The sequence below is a fragment of the Silene latifolia genome, chromosome 9, assembly GCF_048544455.1.
Source record: "Silene latifolia isolate original U9 population chromosome 9, ASM4854445v1, whole genome shotgun sequence".
NCBI classification, from domain to species: Eukaryota; Viridiplantae; Streptophyta; class Magnoliopsida; order Caryophyllales; family Caryophyllaceae; genus Silene; species Silene latifolia.
This window is the reverse complement of record NC_133534.1, coordinates 199,769,953-199,790,746: the sequence shown is the minus strand read 5'-3', so window position 1 is coordinate 199,790,746 and position 20,794 is coordinate 199,769,953. Positions and strand designations below refer to the sequence as shown.

The 20,794-nt window shown below is 39.0% G+C and overlaps 1 protein-coding gene across 1 annotated transcript; it reads left to right on the top strand.

Annotated features, from left to right (window-relative positions):
• The first annotated feature begins 1,028 nt into the window (after window positions 1-1,028).
• Window positions 1,029-7,461, top strand: LOC141598450 (spermidine hydroxycinnamoyl transferase-like). Its single transcript, XM_074418174.1, has 2 exons — window positions 1,029-2,096; window positions 6,984-7,461. The coding sequence occupies exons 1-2, from the start codon at window positions 1,078-1,080 to the stop codon at window positions 7,423-7,425; spliced, it is 1,461 nt and encodes a 486-aa protein (XP_074274275.1). The 5' UTR covers window positions 1,029-1,077; the 3' UTR covers window positions 7,426-7,461.
• Window positions 7,462-20,794: the final 13,333 nt, after the last annotated feature.

The following is a 20,794-nucleotide window of genomic DNA, read 5'->3' as shown; positions in this document are numbered from 1 at the left end:
CCTATCGGCCAAATTAACACCAAAATTGCGTCCTCTCACTAAATAAATTCAAGCCCTAGTCCTTTTGTCACCGCTAAAACGCGGCCAAAATCTCTTAGGGTATATCCTATTTTGGGCGAAAGCAAAACCACCCACCCAAAATCCGGCATAGCTTCGCTCGAAATCCACAATGTCTCTTCCGTTGCACTACAGAATTGCATCAAACACACTCCAAACTACGAACACTATTCTTGGGCACTACCAAATTCGACCACCATAAAAAAAAACATTGTTTTCCCTCTTCCACCACCTTCTTAGACTTCACTACAAATCTACCATATGTAAACAATGTACTCCCTCCTATTCTCCATTTTGTTCCCCTTTGTTGTGGACACAAGGTTTTAGGAGAAGAATAAAATATGAATTATGAGTTGGGTGGGGTTTGGTGATATGAGAGATGAATGAATAATTAAGAATTAAATAAGGAATTGGGAGTTGGGTGGGTTTGGTGATGAGAGAGAGGAATGAATAAATAAGAATTAAATAAGGAATTGTGAGTTGGGTGATGTTTGGTGATAGGAGAGAGGAATTAATAAAATAAGAGTAAAAGTTTCCAAAAAAGGAAAGGGGAAGAAAACCTGAATAATCCGTTTAAGGAAATAGGGAAGAAAATGGTGAATAGAAGGGAGTATTTTAATAGAATTGATATCGTACGACCTTTTTTAAAAAAAATATTATACATTAAATTTTTTTAAAGGGTCACGGCTTTACACTTTTGCGTAGGGCCACAAAAAACTCAGAACCGGACCTTATCTTTCCCCGTCTTTTGCTGCATATGATAATATCGTCAGTCACATTCTAACACGTTAAACATGCACGATACAATTTCCATTGACTCTACCATTTTAATGTTCATGAAATCACGTCTAAGATGCCTCCAACTCAAGGCCAGACATGCATATTAAGTATTATAAATGCGGAGGAAGCTAATAGAGTTATCCATATCACAAATAGAAAGATACATACATCTAGTAGAGTGAAACAAAAAAAAATAAAAAAACAAAAAAAAAAGTGTATTCTTAAAAAGGTTGAACTAAGATGATAGAAGAAGAGCGAAACACCATAAAAATTAAGAGTAGACACTTAGTAAAACCATGTGAGCCAACATGGAATGGCATTGTCCCACTTTCTGAATTAGATCAAGTAGGCATCATTACACATTCATCCCATGTACACTTCTTCCATAAACCAATTGATGAAGAATGGCTCAATCCTTGTGAAAATAGGGTTCTAATAACCCTAAAAGAGTCGTTAAGCCGCACATTAGTGTCATTTTATCCACTTGCTGGACGATTGCGGTCTTTAAGTGGGGGTCGATTTGAGCTTGAGTGCAATGCCATGGGTGTCGAGCTCATTGATGCTGAAAGTAAGTTAAAAATAACTGATTATGGTGACTTATACTCAAGTAGTCAGAAATATATGGATCTATTACCTAAAATGGATTACCATGCACATGGGAAACCCATCGATGATATTCCGGTTCTCGTTGTGCAAGTCACACGGTTTGAATGTGGCGGTATAAGCTTTGGAATGTCGGTCTCCCACGTGGTTGTTGACGGGAGAAGTGCATTCCATTTTACTAAGGAATGGGCAAGGCTGGCTCGAGGTGAGAAATTGATTAAGATAGAACCCTGCCATGATCGAAGATCCCTACTCGCTGATGAAGTTATAGCAGGTGCCATGGATCTCGATTTCGAGCCCGGGAACTGCTTTACTGAACTCTATTCGGATCAAGTAGAAGACTCCGTCACACCTTGTGATGAGGGGCCAGGAAACTACTTCAGTCAACTTTATTCAGGTCAAGTGGAAAAGCTTGAATGGGGAAAGAAAGTTACACCAACCTTTATATTACTCTCTAAGGAAAAGATAGAGAGGTTAAAGGAAGTTGCAAATACTAACGAAGACGGGCATGGGCGTCCGTACAGCCGCTTCGAGATTATTACGGCCTATATGTGGACTTGTGTAAGCAAGGCACGAGATCTCAATACTGAAGAAATTACAACCTTAGCTGTTTGTGTTGATGTACGTGGTCGTCTCGAGCCACCATTACCGTCAAGGTATTCACTTTTTTTTTTTATAGTATGTTTCTCCCGTGTAGGAGTGTTTTATATATACGCCATTGTCTCAATCATTTTATTTATCTTTGATTTAAATACTTTTTTTATAGAATTAAAAAGGCAAATAAATAATTTAGATTGAATAATATCATATTCCGGGCCCTAAGCTAATTAACTTACAATTAGTTTATTTACTTTGTATTTCTTAATTATGTGTTTAAATTTGATAAAATAACCTTTATAAATAATAATAAATAAATAATTGCGACAAAGGATGTAACATTTTTTTGAAGGTCGAACTGTGTTTGTTGAATACTTGAATATGGTGATTGACTGACTATATCACCATCTTTAACACTGTCGTTCTGACTAGGGTATTGTTCTGATTGTCTCCATGTACATAAATAAACAACATAATCTATATCTATCCATATATATAAATAAATACTTGAGGTTGTTTTCGAGCGACGTGGTAGTCTCCAACTATTTTAAATTTTTAATACACTAAATATAAAATTATTAAATTATTTACAATTTTTCTATTAAAATTAGAAAATAAGTAATTAATTATAATTTTTCCTATTAGAATTAGTAAATTAAAATTAATTATTTACGCTTTTTCCATTAAAATTAAGAAATAATTAATTATTTACAAATTTTTTATTAGAATTAGAAAATTAAAATTACTTATTTACAATTTTCCTATTAGAATGACACAAGATAAATGATAAGGGAAAGACGGATGGTAAGATTACTTGGTGTAAAAACGTGACGATAAATTTCAAAAACTGTCGTTTAACGATGGCAATAAATGACAGGGGATTAACTTAAATAAAAGTTATTTGGTATGTATAAACATTTTTTTTTTTATTATGGAGTAATATATTTAGTAAATGCAACAATTAGTTTTGAATAAACTGAAAAACAAAAAAAAAATCATTAAGACAAGTACTTACATAGACGTAATATAATATCTTCACTTTTTATTTACTATGGAGTATATATATTTAGGAAAGATAACAATTAATTTAGGAATAATTAATGTCAAAAAAAAAAAAAATCATTAAGACAAATGTTATATCTACTAAATGAAAACAGAGTTAAAATTGTCATTTTCAATGTGCACGGGTCAAAATTCATTTTGTCTGTGCGCGTGTTCAACAGACGCGTACGAGTATGACAAAATGAAAAATAGTTTTGACAATTGCACAAAATGACGGAATTGCAACTATCTAAGATATGTTCAATTTTACTAATTTTTTGTTATTTTTCATCTGAATAATTTTTCTCATATATATATATCGGCTTTGAATGAACCCGCCCAAGTAATAAGATAAAGTAAAAACTCAATTTTGGCTTCAAAAGGTAGAAACTCAATCTTAGCTAAGCAGGATGATATATCAGACTACTCGACCAATTGACCCCAATATAAAATTTATGGATTTAAATCTAAAACCTTAAATATGACTTTAATTTATAGTATTGCTTAACTAAAAGTCAAGAGATTTTAGTACTTTATTTTAAAACATTATTTATAAAAATAATTAAATATTAAAGAAGATAATTAATAAATATAAAAAGTTTCTTAAATGTTATTTGTAATGCAAATTTTAAATAGCATCCCCTTGCAAATTAAACGGGTTTAAAACTAGTTTAAATAATTTAAATTTGAAAGTAGTTTTCCAGCGAAACGTTCAATGTGTGTTGTAAAGACAAAATCGTTCCTAATAGATTGTGCATTGCTCTCTCATGTCCCTCAATTTAATGTACTAATTAATGTTCAACAAAGCACGCACTCTTTTCGGCTACAGTCGTTTAGTAAACTTTTATATTCATTGTGACATGTGAGGGTTAATTTAATCGAAACTAAATGAATAATTGAACGGAGGAAGCACAATACAAAATAACAATTGACGTCTCTTAGCCAATACTCTCTATATAGACACTGTTCTTTCTGACTTTTTAAAGCTGAACTAAACTGAACTGAATGAAACTGAACTGAATGAATGGAGTTGAACTAAACTAGAGCTGATTGTAGCTGAACTGAACCAAAATAATAATAATAATAATAATAATAATAATAATAATAATAATAATAGTAATAGTTTTTTTTTTTTGGTGTAAACCGGGGTGTCCACCGTCGGCAACAGTGTACAATCCCCTCGCCGCGCGTGCTCTTACGAAGAGGTAAACGGCTGGCCAAAGAGTTTGCTCCATTCCCATTGGCAGAGATCGAACCCCTGACCTCATGGTTAAGGGATGAGGTGAGCAACCAACACACCAAACACATTTGGTTATAGTAATAGTAATAGTAATAATAATAATAGATACAATTATAATTATTAATATTAATACTATTACATTAATATTATTACTATTATTATATTACAATTTTTACTATTTTTACTACTACTACTACTACTACTACTACTATTATTAGAAGAAGAAGAAGAAGAAGAAGAAGAAGATTAATAATAATAATAATATATATACTAATAATTATACTAATTTGAGTGTTTAGGTAGCCACCATAAACCACCTTCTATCCTAATTAGATGTAATAATGGAGCACCAATTTGCCAAATTGTTGTTCAAAGCCCAGCTCCTGTAAGTATCATACTAATTCGAGTGATTCGATAGCCACCAAAAACTACCATCAATCCTAATTTAATTAAATAAATAAATAAAAGTTAACAAATCCTAATTTTTAACCAAGTGGTGTTAGTCCAGTGGTAGCTGGGTTAAACCTTGAAGCTTGCAGAAATGCAGGAGTTGAGAGGTCTCAGGTTCGACTACCAGCTGGGGCGATGATCACTTGGCCACTGCAGCCCCCGAAGGGGGTGGCTTACATGGTCCATGTGGTGGTGCGGGAATGCATGGGCCCGGGGGGGACTCAACCCCCTCGTCATCAAAAAAAAAAAAAAAATCCTAATTTTATCTTTAACAAACAAATAAATTTTGAAGGATTAATTAAAAATCAACAAATAATATTAATAATTGATAAAAAAAAGTAAAATACTTTAATAATTGTTAAATTGGAATCAATCTTTTGAGTCATTTGAGCAATTAGAATAAGTTTTAGGAAAAATGATTATTTAAGAGTTCATTTGGTTGTGTTTTAGGTAAAAAAGGGTACTAAATGAAATTTTTAAGAAAAAATGTATGTGAAAAAATAAAGTTTGTATTTGAAAAAAAACGTATTTATAATAAAAGTAATAATAGTAATATTTTTAATAATAATATTTGTTTATTAAAATTAATAATAGCAATGTTATTAATAATATTATAATTAATTGATATTCATATTCATATTAATAAGAGTATTGGTAATTGTATTATTTATATTAATATCGATATTATTAATTGTAGTAATCACAATATTCATTATAATAATAATAATAGCAGTGATGATTAATTAATTATTATTAATAATGATAAAAATATTAATAATATTGATATAACAATTTTAATATAATAATAATAAATAAATATTAAAATATTAATAAAATCTATATGTTTAAGATAAGTAGAAATTAAATGTGCTGAACTTAGTTGGGGCTGAACTGAACTGAACTGAACTGGACTGAGTGTAACTAAACTGAACTGAGTTGAACTGAATAGAGCTGAGCTGAGCTGAACTGAAGTGAGCTGAAAATAAGTTAGAAAGAACAGTGATCAATTTTTAATGTGTTTCATTTTTGGGTGTTTCATAATTTTTGTTTTCCCTTTTTATATTAGAATGATTTTTCGTTTGTAATATAATTAGACAATTGTCCACTTGTAGGGCTAAGGAAACCGAATAACTGATCCGGATATAAGAACTGGATCGGATATTCAGTTTTAAAATTATGAATTTTGAGGATCTAGATCACATTTGGTCCGATTAATTTGGATATCCGGAAATGTGGATATCCGGATATCAAGATATGGATCCCATCCAGTTTGAATGCAGGATAGAGTCGGTCTCAGCCTCATTTGGTTTGTCTTAAAAAGACAATCTGATCATTTCGTATTTTTCACACCACTAAAATAAATGTCTGTCTACTTAATACATGATAAGGATATCGCCATCGATTGCATAATTTACAATTCTTAAAACCGCAAAATTTACACGATAACAATAAAAAAATCAAAGGAACGTTAATTATTAGATTGCTACATTAGGGACGGTAGAGATTACTAGATTAAAGAGGCGAGATGAAATTAGGGTTTGGATTTGTCAGTTTGTATAATTGTGTATAAATTGTACTGTCGTGTATAATGTATATTATTGTATAATGTGTACCGTAGTTTATTTTTAAGTTTTTCCTTTTTTTTTTTAATTTTTTTTAAATTTAGATCTGATTCGGATTTCCAGTTTTAAAATTTGTCAATCCACATTTAACCCATTTTAATCGGAAAACGCCGGATCAGATATTCTATTTAAATGGTATCCAGATATTTGGATTTTTTAATTTGGAATGCTGGTTTATCAAGAATACGAAAAATATTTTTATGCTCAGTCATGTCCACTTGTGCCATAAGTTAATGTAAATCGATGCTTGGTACAACAAAAGTATTTTTTTGATACCGTGAACAAAGATTTAACCTATACAAGTTTCACATCTGATTTATTTATATCGTACAAAAAAAAGAGAGAGAAGAACAAAGGATCGTGTAGATTTCTCTATTAACTAACAAGGTAATTTTATTGATCTACAAATGAAACTTCGTTTTGGATTAGAAAATGTATTCTCTCCCAGACTTCTTTAGAATAGGAAAAGCAAATTTATTAAAAGAGCTATTTAAATTTTTTTGGAATTTATTAAAAGAGTTATTACTTAAATGGTCTAAACTGCATCAATTATGAGCGGTGGTGAATGACACTACATCATTTCCATATTGCAGTTACTTTGGGAATGCAATTGTCGACGTGGAAGCTACAAGTAATGTAGGAGAGCTCCTTTCACGTCATTTAAGCTATGCATGCAGCCGTGTAAGGGAAGCAATAGAGAAGGTAATGGGTGAATATGTATCCTCAACAATTGAGTATTTGAAAAACAAGAAAGGTTTAGCTAAGTATCAATACATAGATGATCGAGGAAACATCGAGTGCCCTTCTTCAACCACTGATGATTATAATGTTGATGTTATGAGCTGGCTAAATCTCTCCGATCTCCGAATCGATTTTGGTTGGGGAAAGGATTTTTATACTGGACCATGTATTGTTAATGGCTTTGATGGTGATATTATGCTTTTTCCTTGCGATAATGCCGGATCGGTCGTCGTTAGTGTCTGCTTGCTACCCAAGGAAAAGTTCTTGGAATATGTCAACTCTCCAATTGTATGAGTCAGATCCACAGTAACGTACTCCGTATTAAAGAGCTTGGCGTCAAAATCTAGGTCAACAAGTTTCTATGAATAAGTTGATTGTCCGTTTTATTTCCCTTTTACGGAGTACATGTTAAGGTTATGGAGTTATTAAACTATAAAAGTACTACTCCCTCATATTCTTTATGTTCTTCTACATTATTTTTTGGGTAGAATTTAGTGGTGTGATGTTAAATGGATATAAATAAAAGTAAGAGAGAGAATGTGGGATCAAAATTTATTATAACCACAAAACATAGACAATTAAAGAAAGTGTAAGATCTTTGTGAATTTGCCGTTTTAGGAAATGTGGAAGATCTTAGAGAATAAGAAGGAGCATAAAAGTACAAGTAAGCATTTAATATTCATTTTTGTATGTGGTTAGATCCAATTTCGGGATACAGTATTTTGCAACGTGTATGTGAATCACCGCAATAACGGTAAGAAAAATACAATAATAAAATACGGAATTATAGGAAAATTTTGAAACTTTTAAAGTTTAAAGCGCGGGTTCATTAAAATCTGAAACATAAATAAAGAATGTCGTGGACATGGGCCACCCGCGCCGCGCGCACCCGCGCGTTGGTTTCGAGGCGGCGACACTTCTCCCACGGAACCTTGGTTTGCGAAAGCACGTCATAGGCCGTTACCGATTCGCGAGGCATTGAAACCGGTGAAGGTTGAATAAGCCTTGCATTTGTGGAGTCGCCACCAATTTATTGTGCAAAAATTGGAAATCGTTCGAATACCTCGTGTCATGTCAAGACACAAAGTAATGACATGAATACTAAGAAATTCGTTACCCTTAGCATTCTATGTCTAGAATGACTCTCGAAGATGCCAATGGACACGGATGTCCAGAGATAACTGGATTAAGGGGTGAGGGTACGTATTAGGAAGCTCTTTAATCGAACACCTAATCCCGCCCGCCTCAATAGCGGCGTCTACTAATGATTAGGGAAATTGTTCATATTTGATATTTCGTCGATGTAATGCATGCAATGCAACAAACACAGATTAATCCTAGCATGTGAGATTAGACTAAGTCAATTAACATGTAATTTAGCAAACAATTTGGGTCGAAGTTGGAAGTTAGATTCAATTACATGCGAATGCCATAGAATTAAATCACGCATAAATACAATAAATGAAATACAATAAATGAAATACAATAAATGAAATACAATAGTTAAAATAAAATTACAAAGTTTATTTGATCTACGTCAAAAGCACGCTCGAAACGGGATTTTGAAGAAGAAAATTAAAAGAAAATTAAAATATGAAAATACGGCAGATTAGAAGTGATAATACGAATAATAGTTGATTTAAACCGTAATCAGAAGCTACGTTAAAGCGAGAAAGAAGTTCAGAGACTGAAGCCAACCCAGAACAGATGCTGCACCCCTTGGAAGAGGCGTAGCTCTTTCTGCGTCTGTTCTAGAGCTGGGCTCTGGCTGTGAAGTCAGAACCGCGGATTGTTATCGTTCATTGGTAATTTAAAATCGATTATTGATATCATACTCGAGTGTAAGTGTTTTAACAGATTATATACATATGGAACCGTCATAAAATGAATTAAAGATGAGAATTTACAGCGATTTACATGATTACGATGAATTCGTGTCGGAAATATAAAAGAACAAAACTTTGAACTTGACAGCGTAATTGAATTTGTAAAGCTGAAATCAAATAAAGAAAACTATGTACAAACGACGAATTCCAGAGAATCGATATGAGAAAATCGACCCTTTAAAATCCGGGTTTGAATAGACGACGAAAACCCGCAAATATTGAATTATAAGGGATTTATGTCGAATTATGTGACACGCCTGTCGTTGACCTGTCAAAAATAAAACCTAACGGTCTCAACTAAATATGTAGTAGAGGCAGTCGAGTATCGAATCCTCAGGGAGGTAATGCAACTACAGCTGTCTATCTCTAATCCTATGGTAACAATGGGGTTGATTAATTTTTGGTTCTAAACTACGGAGTTAAAAGAAGAGAAATAAGGCAGAGAGCAGTAAAGCAAGAAATACGAATTAACTATCAATAAGAGGGAGACATGTCGGGAACTCGGTTCACTACGGTAGTTTAACAACTCAGCAGTAAATGACTCAGACGAACTAACGCGAGACGGATATTAGAAGGTCCTTTCGGTCCACTTCCCACCCTAAAATACCACTAACTTAACTTTCGTCCTCATTAGGGCAGTCTACTGTTTATAGCAGGCCTATTTAATCCAATCTTTCGATCCAGGACTAATTGTAGCCAGATTAATGGGTGACATAGAAGCGTGCACTCAACTAGGTCGATAATTACAGTTATATTGCTATAGTGACAGAGTCTCTTTAACTAATTCGTCTAATTCATTTACTACATCGTCATTATTCTACCGCAGATCCCCTAATCCCAACATGAAAGGATTTAGCTACTCATATTATTAATGAAACTAGCAGCAAACAAATTTCCAGCAGATGACATGACGAAATAATAATAATAAGCGATGATGAAAATTAGGGCAAGGAAGAATAAAAACAATAACAAGAATTGAAACAATAAATGAAGGTTAATTATTATTAAGAGAGAAGAGAATTACAATCTAAGCAATTCCGCGTAAAGAACTCGAAATCCCGGTGAAAACGATCCAACGTCGAAAGTAACGAGAGTCTAATGTGAATGAATAGAGAGTAAAAGATCGTTGAAAAGATTAAGAGATTAAAGCTCGATAAAAAGATAAAAGATAGATAGGGAGATGCCAAATAACCTAGTTAAACATAGGTTATATAGCCAAAAAGTCTAAGTGTTTATGCGGAACTAAGCAAACACGGACTGATTAAGCCCATAGACGAAATCCTCTCGATCGAGTGGGCAAAACCACTCGATCGACCAGTGTCTCAGCAGGAACTCCTCGATCAAACAGCAGGGTTCTCGATCGAGGACTTGATCAAAGGCAGCATACTCGATCGAGGAAGGAACCTCTCGATCGACCTCAGGGAGCTTCAGGGACCATTCGATCGTCCTCCAAACAGCTCGATAGACCACTTGGGTCTTCAATTCAGCTCACGTCTTCACCCAAATGCCTCGTAATGCGTGCCACGACACTTCAAGTGCAGCATCTCACTCTGGGACAATCCCGTCTCCTCTAAATGCATGCAAAAAGGACGAAATGGAGTATGGTTTCGCTACTTTCGCGATTATTCCTACAAAAAGGACAAAATACACCAAAGTAGCCAATTCGGGGCAAAATACTATAAAAACAGTATATAAATGCATGGAAATACGTGCTGAAATAGGCCAAAAAGACCGTACATTAGGCACGTATCAAATCTCCCCAAACCAAACCTTTACTCGCCCTCGAGTAAACTCAAAACTAAACTAATGGAACGGAAATGATAACTCAGAGCTAACCCAACTTGTCCACTTGAACCACTTTAATGCAACAGAAATCAACAATTAAAGCTAGACAGTTAATACGCAAACGAATTATACGCTGTTCAAAAATAAAGCTGACCTATCGACCTTGCAAGACCAACAAAACCGGACTCTCACGTGGTCACTCTTCTCTCATGAAGCAAAGGGCAAATGTTATATGTAAAAGAGAGAAGAAAAACAGTCACTCACCTAATCACACCTACATAGCATGCATGCAACAAAAATGAAAGACAATTCAAGTACTAATGCACACACTCCAACCAATAATGTCCGTCACAGCCGAGGGTTTGCAAATAATATGGGAATAGTGAGGTTCAGGTGAGAAAAGGCTAAACAAGTTATGGAAATGTGGAGGTAAAAGCGTCAAGCTAGTTCCTAACAGGACCATAATAAACCATCCGGATCTCAACTGTCTGAAAGACTAAACACGGGTGCCCTTCACTTGGCACAAAACTCACTAGACTGGAAACACAATCTCCTCAAAAAATGTAAAATAAGAGTGGAGGAGTCAGACGGTCACAAAGTTCCCTTTTTTAAACACATCGTCTGAAACAACTAACTAAAACAACCAACCCTCTTGTCGATTGTACATCTTCAAGCATCTTCTCAACTCTGACAAGAGGGTCCAATATTTTTCACAATTTTCCTCTCTTTTTTCGTGAATCACAGCTTTTTTTTCATTTTCTTTTTCTTTTTTTTTTCTTTCTTACTTCACGTTTTTCTCCCTCTTTTTTTTTTTTTTTTTTTTTTCACTTCCTCCTTCCTCAATTCAAACACCAACTCCAAATGAGAATTACGGACCAAACTGCAACTGAAAACATACCACAAAAGGACAGACTAACTAGCTTGACTAGGCAGGCTTAGTTTGGAATGTGGCTAATGGGTCAAAAGGGCAAGTTTTGGTCAATGTGGAGCTAAATGGGTGAAAGATATAAAGAAAGGGGAATTGCAAGACCCTCCCTGCATGTGACACCAACCACAAACCCGAATATGTGCATTTGACAAGAAATTGAATGTCATAAATGTGCAAATGAGACGAACATGCTATGCAAGGAGTACTACTCAAAATTCATAATGAACTGGTCATGAATGTCACCAGTTATTGGCTCTAAAAACTCAGAATTTTTAAGTAGTTTGCCAGTTTATCAGGTCAAGTCTAAACAGTCAGCTATTATTTGAACAGAAATTCGTAGACTATGCGAATTGACTAAGCTAAAAACCATCAATAATGTGCAAGGCTCAAGTGAATTGACAAGTTAAGTGCAATATCATCACGGGAATCTACCGTTCCGACTCAACCTAAATGCAAAAATAAACGTGAAATTTTTTGAATTTTTAACATTTTTCTAATTTTTTGGATTTTTTGATTTTTAATGAAAATAAACAACAAATGCAAACTGAAAAATTAAACGTGAATGCAAAACAAATGCAGATGCAGACTCAAAAGGATGCAATACCCTCCCCAAACCAAAACGGACAACGCCCTCGTTGTCCTCCAAAGATACACCAAAGACCAAAAAATGGGGGATGGGGGTATACAACCAATAAAAAGAAAAATAAAGGAGACGAAAAATAAAAAGAGTGAGAGAACATACAAAACACGAACTTCCCCAAACCAACCAAAATCGGGAAGTGAGTAGACCAAGAGACTACTCGTCGTCGGCACCGCCTCTCTCTCGGTACTCGACTCAACAAAACCGTCTCCCCAAACCAGCAAGAAAAACAAGGGGGAGACTCGGTCATCTCCATCCCGATCCTCCGGACCGGTACGAACGGAGGATCACTCGCCTCCTCTCTCGCGGCTCTCGCGGCCGCTGCTCTGCCGTAATCGCACCTCACGTTCTACTGCTGTCTCCTCCTTCTCCTCATCCGAGTCGAGGATAGTGGAGGGTACCCGTCCGCCGGGTATCGGTAGAAGGAAGGATGCGGCCACCCCTCTCGAATCGGTCGCGGGCCCGGATGTGGAACTCGTAGAGAGGGAATACGGCTAAAGCCATATCCCGTCTCATCTCAGTAAGGTACCTGCACAACTCCGGAGGCAAGGCATCACGACGCCCTTGGTCTGTGACCGCGGGCGCCTCTAAAGCAGGAGGGCAAACAAAATTGGCCGGGAAAACCGGACCAGAGGGAGGGTCAAGTGGAGGTGGAGTATGAGTGGGTGTAGGCTGAGGCATGGGTGTCGGTCCAGCCTGGGCGAGCCTGGGAGCTAGAAGATGCTCCGGCCTCCCGCTTCCTCTTCTTAGAAGAAGAGGGAGGGGTGAAGGTAAGGTGGTAGGTAGGTGGAGGTGGCCTCGCTCCCTCAACAGCAGATGAGAGCGGTAAAAGTGGGGGAAGGGTAGAGCACGGCAAGGTAACAGACGTGGAACTACAGATCTTCCACGTCCTCGCGCTCCCCTTCGCCTTGGGAAACCAGGTTAAGGTAACTATGGCATCCAGGTCAAGATAAGCCACCTCATCAGGTACACTGAGTCCTGGCTCAGTGGGGTAAAGGTGGCGGGCAATCCTAGTCACCACCCCGCCGCGGACACAATCGAGGTCTTAACCCGAGTCCCAATACTGTTCCAATGCTGAGCTACTAGAAAGGCAATGTTCAGAACAAACGAGGTACCGTAGTCAATGTTGAGGTACCCCGCGAGAATAGCTAGCTCAATGTTGGTAACGTTATTGGGCTCAGGGCGCCCAAAAATGGTCTCTCCTAGTAGACGCAAGTAGTAACGGGCGCGAGTAAATGAACATGAGCTCCCTTCCGTGCCTGGAAGGGAGTGTGAGAGAGAGCAGCCCAAAGTGGCTGAAGGAGCTCTCTAGGTGGGGCAGTGGGACCATCACTAACTAGTCCCAAAACCTGCCCAAACTTGGCCAAGGTCCAGTGATGTGACTCATTGTGGAGTCGGAAGTGAATGCAGACACTGGAGTGGTCAGCCTGGTAGGTGTCGGTGTCGAAGGAATAGGAGCTAAAAAACTCGTAAGTGAGGGTACGAATAGTAGCCTCCTGCATGTGAATCAGACCCGACATACCCGTCCCGTTCAATAAACTACAGACCTCCTCATAGATGCCTAAGGTCTTTAAGTCAGCTCGTGCGAGGAAACGGGTGGAGGAGAGGGGGCAACGAAGTAAAGCGACTAACCGGTTCCGGTGAGCCTCTGAAGTGAAACGTACCGAAGGCATCTTCGGTAGAGGTGCGAGTGCGCCCTCCCTCGTAGAAACAGCCTCAGAAGGGCTGGAAGTAACGGCTAACTGGCTAGCCTGTGGCTGGCTAGCCTGCGGGTGTGGCCTCGGTGGTAGCATCCCAGGCTGCTGGAAGCGAGGAGTGCGTCCACAGTCCAGCAAAGAGAAAGTCCTGGTGGAAGTAGTGCTAGAAGCAGGGACTGTAGTGGTTACCAGGGCCGTAGTGGTGACAGCAGGGACCACTAACTCGTTCCCGGACGAGCTGGAAGAGCTGGAGGACGTACTGGTAGAAGGTAAAGAACTCGCGTCCATCCTGCGAATTATCAAAGGGCATGAATAAGAAATATGCTGCTAACCGTGATTAGAACGATTGCTAACCAACATGTGACAGCAAAAGAGCAGCCCTATTAGTCGAAAATTCGACTTCCAGAATACAAAACCAACAATTCCTCAATAATTTTCGAAAAACAGCAAGTGAGTGGTGATAACACGATAAGGCAGTGACTGCAAAAGAGCTAAAATAACATGAAAACCAGAAATGGGGGCATGTATGACTCTGGCAGTCGAGAATAACCACTCACAGCGCGAGATTCTCAATGATTCAAAGCATGTAATGGCGACAGGGGACGGAAAAAATTAACGGCGGTTAACAACGAAAGGACAAGTAAGCGATAACCGCATATAACAAAACACGACAGCAAGACAACCGTCTGACAGTCGAAATTTCGACTCACAGGGACCCTAGTCGCGGAAATCGCGCAAAATTCGAATTTATCATGCAAAAACAGTGAGGAGTCGCTAAAACATCATCAATAAGCTAATCAAGGGCAATTAAACGCAATAAAATCGAAACAAGTCGACTACACATGGAATTTTCGAGCCCTAATTCAAATTACCTCATAAAAATTCGAAATAATTGAAGATAAAATGCAAAGAGGTTGAATAAACACTTACTTGATGATGATTGACCTACAAATTAGCAATTAAACTCCAACAACACGCAACAAAGGCGGATTTTCAATCGAAAAAACGCAAACCCTAATTCCCCTTTAAAACCGTGAAAATGAGCACAAAGTAAGGGGGAAATAAGGGGCTATCGAAGAATAATTAGCTAGCAACGGAATGTAGGTGGTGGATTTGATAAATTTGGGCAAAAATTAGGGATTTGGGGGAAATGGGAATCGCAATTAGAGGGGAGTTAGACGGAAGTTAAGAGTGAAATGAAATAAAATTAGAAAAGTAAAGAGTTTAAAGAAGTAAAACTCCCGTTTACTGTTCACATCACTCGATCGAGTGACTTTAAGTCACTCGATCGAGGGCTTTTTCATGTCCCTCTGCTCGATCGAGGGATAAACATCTCGATCGACCTATGTTCACTTTGGCCTTCCTCGATCGAGTAGCCAGCAGACTTGATCGAACCAATTTCCATTCGATCGAGTACAAAAGTACTCGATCGAGGACTTCTTCGTGTAAATTCCTTTGAATTTCCGTCTTTACTTTCTCGAAATGCGTGCATTTCCCCAAACCTGCATAAAACATGTCCCAAAATACCAAATATGCAGAACGCAGTCTATAGTCTTAGTCTCACGCTAAAAAGGTAAATGTCTAAACTAAATGTCCTAATTAAAAACGTAATAAAGGAAAATAAATTCAAAAGAAATTCAAACTAAAATTTGTTACAATTTGTTACACGGGGCATTTCCCCGTTTAATTCCCATTAACTGTCAGTAGCCCCTTCGTGGGCTTCTGACTGGAGGACGTCACTTCAGCGATGCTGACCGTCCTCTTTGACTTCCATGAACTTGAATTTCTGAGAGGAGGAGGAACATAATTCCAGTCTATGTAGGTCCGAACTGCCTTCGTTCTCGCCCCTCTGTCATCTTCCTTGGCATCCTTTGCTCCAGGTTGATTGATAATGGTCTTACCACGTCCTTTGACAGCTCCTTTCTTGCCTTCATCTCACTGCTGCGGTAAGGGAAACAGACGGATCTTCCTCCTTTTTGCTCTCAGTATGAGGCGGAGGGTTAGCAACAATAGCAATATTCTCCAAAATTGGAGTGTCAATAATAGGGTCAACGAAGAAAGGGCATTGCAAGGCCGAGCACGCATGGGAGCCCTCCGGAACTTGGGTGATGAAAAGTCGGCTCCTCATCCCCTACCCGGAAGGTCAAAGTCTTCCTCCCGACATCTATCACCGCACGGGCAAAGGGACAAAAATGGTCTCCCTAAAATGATAGGGGTATGCACATCTTCGGGGATATCTAGGACGACAAAGTCAACGGGAATAAAGAACTTCCCGATCCTAACAGGTACGTCTTCCGCTACACCTAGTGGCCGTGATAGACTACGGTCGGCCATCCGGGATCATATTGGTGCAACTCAGTTTGGTCACACCAAGTCTCTTAGCTAGAGACAAAGGTAAAACACTTACGCTAGCGCCTAAATCGCATAGCGCATTATCAATCAACTGCATTCCTATGTGACATGGGATCGAAAAACTACCCGGGTCTGATTGCTTGAGAGGTAGCTTATTTTGAGACAAGGGTGACCCCATCTCGATCAAAGCTACAGTCTCACTATCATTAATGGTCCTCTTACGTGCTAAAATATCTTTCATAAATCGTAAATAAGAGGGTACCTTCATAAGCAACTCGAAACGGTGAAAACTTCCAAACTCTTCAACAGTTCAACAAATTTGCTAAATTGTTGATTAATCCTGTATTCAGAGCGCCTCGGGAAGGGAACAGATGGTGGAATCTCAAGTCCCTTATTTCTCGCCTCCAAAGTGTCTTCCGGAGCAAGTTCGGTGTCCTTTGGGCGCTTCTTACCTCTCGAACGAGGCCTTTCTGGTACTTCATCGCTTAAACGAGCACTAGCAGGCTCTCGAATAAGCTTCCCGTCAACAATGTCAGGCGATCGAGCAATGGGTCCACTCGATCGACCTGTTTCTTCATCAACTTTAGTCGATCGAGCAACAGTACCACTCGATCGACCATCTTCAGCTTCCAGTTCACTCGATCGAGCAGATTTGATACGTGCCTAATGTACGGTCTTTTTGGCCTATTTCAGCACGTATTTCCATGCATTTATATACTGTTTTTATAGTATTTTGCCCCGAATTGGCTACTTTGGTGTATTTTGTCCTTTTTGTAGGAATAATCGCGAAAGTAGCGAAACCATACTCCATTTCGTCCTTTTTGCATGCATTTAGAGGAGACGGGATTGTCCCAGAGTGAGATGCTGCACTTGAAGTGTCGTGGCACGCATTACGAGGCATTTGGGTGAAGACGTGAGCTGAATTGAAGACCCAAGTGGTCTATCGAGCTGTTTGGAGGACGATCGAATGGTCCCTGAAGCTCCCTGAGGTCGATCGAGAGGTTCCTTCCTCGATCGAGTATGCTGCCTTTGATCAAGTCCTCGATCGAGAACCCTGCTGTTCGATCGAGGAGTTCCTGCTGAGACACTGGTCGATCGAGTGGTTTTGCCCACTCGATCGAGAGGATTTCGTCTATGGGCTTAATCAGTCCGTGTTTGCTTAGTTCCGCATAAACACTTAGACTTTTTGGCTATATAACCTATGTTTAACTAGGTTATTTGGCATCTCCCTATCTATCTTTTATCTTTTTATCGAGCTTTAATCTCTTAATCTTTTCAACGATCTTTTACTCTCTATTCATTCACATTAGACTACTGTTACTTTCGACGTTGGATCGTTTTCACTGGGATTTCGAGTTCTTTACGCCGGAATTGCTTAGATTGTAATTCTCTTCTCTCTTAATAATAATTAACCTTCATTTATTGTTTCAATTCTTGTTATTGTTTTTATTCTTCCTTGCCCTAATTTTCATCATCGCTTATTATTATTATTTCGTCATGTCATCTGCTGGAAATTTGTTTGCTGCTAGTTTCATTAATAATATGAGTAGCTAAATCCTTTCATGTTGGGATTAGGGGATCTGCGGTAGAATAATGACGATGTAGTAAATGAATTAGACGAATTAGTTAAAGAGACTCTGTCACTATAGCAATATAACTGTAATTATCGACCTAGTTGAGTGCACGCTTCTATGTCACCCATTAATCTGGCTACAATTAGTCCTGGATCGAAAGATTGGATTAAATAGGCCTGCTATAAACAGTAGACTGCCCTAATGAGGACGAAAGTTAAGTTAGTGGTATTTTAGGGTGGGAAGTGGACCGAAAGGACCTTCTAATATCCGTCTCGCGTTAGTTCGTCTGAGTCATTTACTGCTGAGTTGTTAAACTACCGTAGTGAACCGAGTTCCCGACATGTCTCCCTCTTATTGATAGTTAATTCGTATTTCTTGCTTTACTGCTCTCTGCCTTATTTCTCTTCTTTTAACTCCGTAGTTTAGAACCAAAAATTAATCAACCCCATTGTTACCATAGGATTAGAGATAGACAGCTGTAGTTGCATTACCTCCCTGAGGATTCGATACTCGACTGCCTCTACTACATATTTAGTTGAGACCGTTAGGTTTTATTTTTGACAGGTCAACGACAGGCGTGTCAAATTTTGGCGCCGTTGCCGGGGAGGCAATTGTTCCAATTACTAGCTGTTTTTATTTTTAATTCTTTTTAGTTTAAGGAACATCGTTCCTTAAACTGTTCTCACATCTTGTTTGTAGTTTCGTCTTATGCGCAGGTCGCAAGGTGGTCCACTACTACCTTTTAATCCCGAGATTGAGAGGTCTCTGCGCGCAAAAAGGAGACTACTGTTTCAAGAGCAACAGGCAGAGGAAGAGCCTAGTTCTCGCGGCAATTTTTACGAGAACGAGCTTTTCGAAAGTAATCCGCCGTCTTCTCCAGTTTCCGATTACTCACTCGAGTCTATCACCTTTCCAGAATTTCCAGAAATGGCCGAGGAAGCAACCATTGCTAGTCACTCCGAGCCTACAGCCGACAATCTTTATAAAGGGTTCGAATCTGCGGAGATGCCGAAAGTTCGAACCAAAGCCCTCTTACATCGGCATGGTAGAGAAAAACCGATTCGGGGAGTGCGAAAGAAGATGCGGCTCAAGACATGGAGACCTTCATTGATTATCGCTGCTCCATACCTCCTCCCGCCGGTGTCACAAATCGATCGATCAAAGAGACTATGTTCATTTTCTCACTCCGCGATGCTTTGCAAGGGAGTGGTACGAGGATTTGGACCGAGCCGCTCACGCCATAACGGATTGGAATTCGCTAGCATTGGCGTTCTACAAAAGTATTTCTCTGCTTTCGAGAACCATAGCCATCGTGAGCCCGGATAACCGTTTCAAACAAGGGCCCGACGAGAATTTCCATGAGGCATGGCTTCGTTTTAAGAAACTAGTGCGAACCATACCGCACCACGGGTTCGAGAAATGGAGTCTATGTAACCATTTTTACAATGGTTTATATGATGACCAGAGAGCTATACTAGATGCGGCAGCCAACGGTCGATTTTCTGACAACTTGGGGCCGACGAAAGGATGGAAAATCATTGACGATTTGGCCACTCACGGGGGCCGAATACGGAATTCGAGGGGAAACCAAAGGAGAGCTGTGAGTCGTCTTCGATGAGTGCATTAGAAGCCCTTACTGCTAGGTTCGACAAGTATGAACTAGGGGGAACTTTCAAGCCAGGAATGTACCAGGTTAATGCTATGACAGACGGTCCTTTCGTCTGCACGAGGTGCGGGGTAGAAGGACATGTCTCTGAATACTGTCCTACTCCTTATGAGCAATGTGCTGCCTTCCAACATTACAGGCAAAACAACGCTCAATATGAGCCGAATATCCACCCCAATTTGAGGTGGAGTAATCAGAGCAATGTGCTTAACCCCACCGCTCCTCCGAACCAAAGCGAAGCAGCCTTTTATATTCCGCCACATCAGAAGCAACAAGGCTATCAGAAACCTCCGTCCTTTAACCCACCTAGCCACGGTTCATCTTCAAGTGGAGTGAGTGAAATGGGCGAGTTGAAATCTATGATGCAAGCCATTACAAAGCAGCTCCATGCAAGTGATCAACAAAGAAGCACAAATGATCAACAGCGAGACGCGACCATAAAGGCACTTGAGACTCAAGTTGCCCAACTCGCCGCGAATCAATCCTCGAGGAAGCCAGGTCATTTACCGACTCAGAATGACAAGAATCCAAATGAGATGGTACATTTGATAGAGTTGAGAAGCGGTCTTTCTTATGAAGGACCAGAAATGACGAAATCAGACCTGGAAGCTGCTGTACCTGATAATGAACAGTGTTCTGTTAAGAGAAAGGGACTCACGACGAAGCAGTTACTCGATCGACTGAAGTCTGGTGCTGAACCAGTTCGATCGAGTGGAATTGGTGAGGAAAGCCCTCGATCGAGTAGTCACTCTGCTCGATCGAGTGAACTGGAAGCTGAAGATGGTCGATCGAGTGGTACTGTTGCTCGATCGACTAAAGTTGATGAAGAAACAGGTCGATCGAGTGGACCCATTGCTCGATCGCCTGACATTGTTGACGGGAAGCTTATTCGAGAGCCTGCTAGTGCTCGTTTAAGCGATGAAGTACCAGAAAGGCCTCGTTCGAGAGGTAAGAAGCGCCCAAAGGACACCGAACTTGCTCCGGAAGACACTTTGGAGGCGAGAAATAAGGGACTTGAGATTCCAATTACTGTTCCCTTCCCGAGGCGGCTACAGAATACCAGGATTAATCAACAATTTAGCAAATTTGTTGAACTGTTGAAGAGTTTGGAAGTTTCTGTACCGTTCACTGAGTT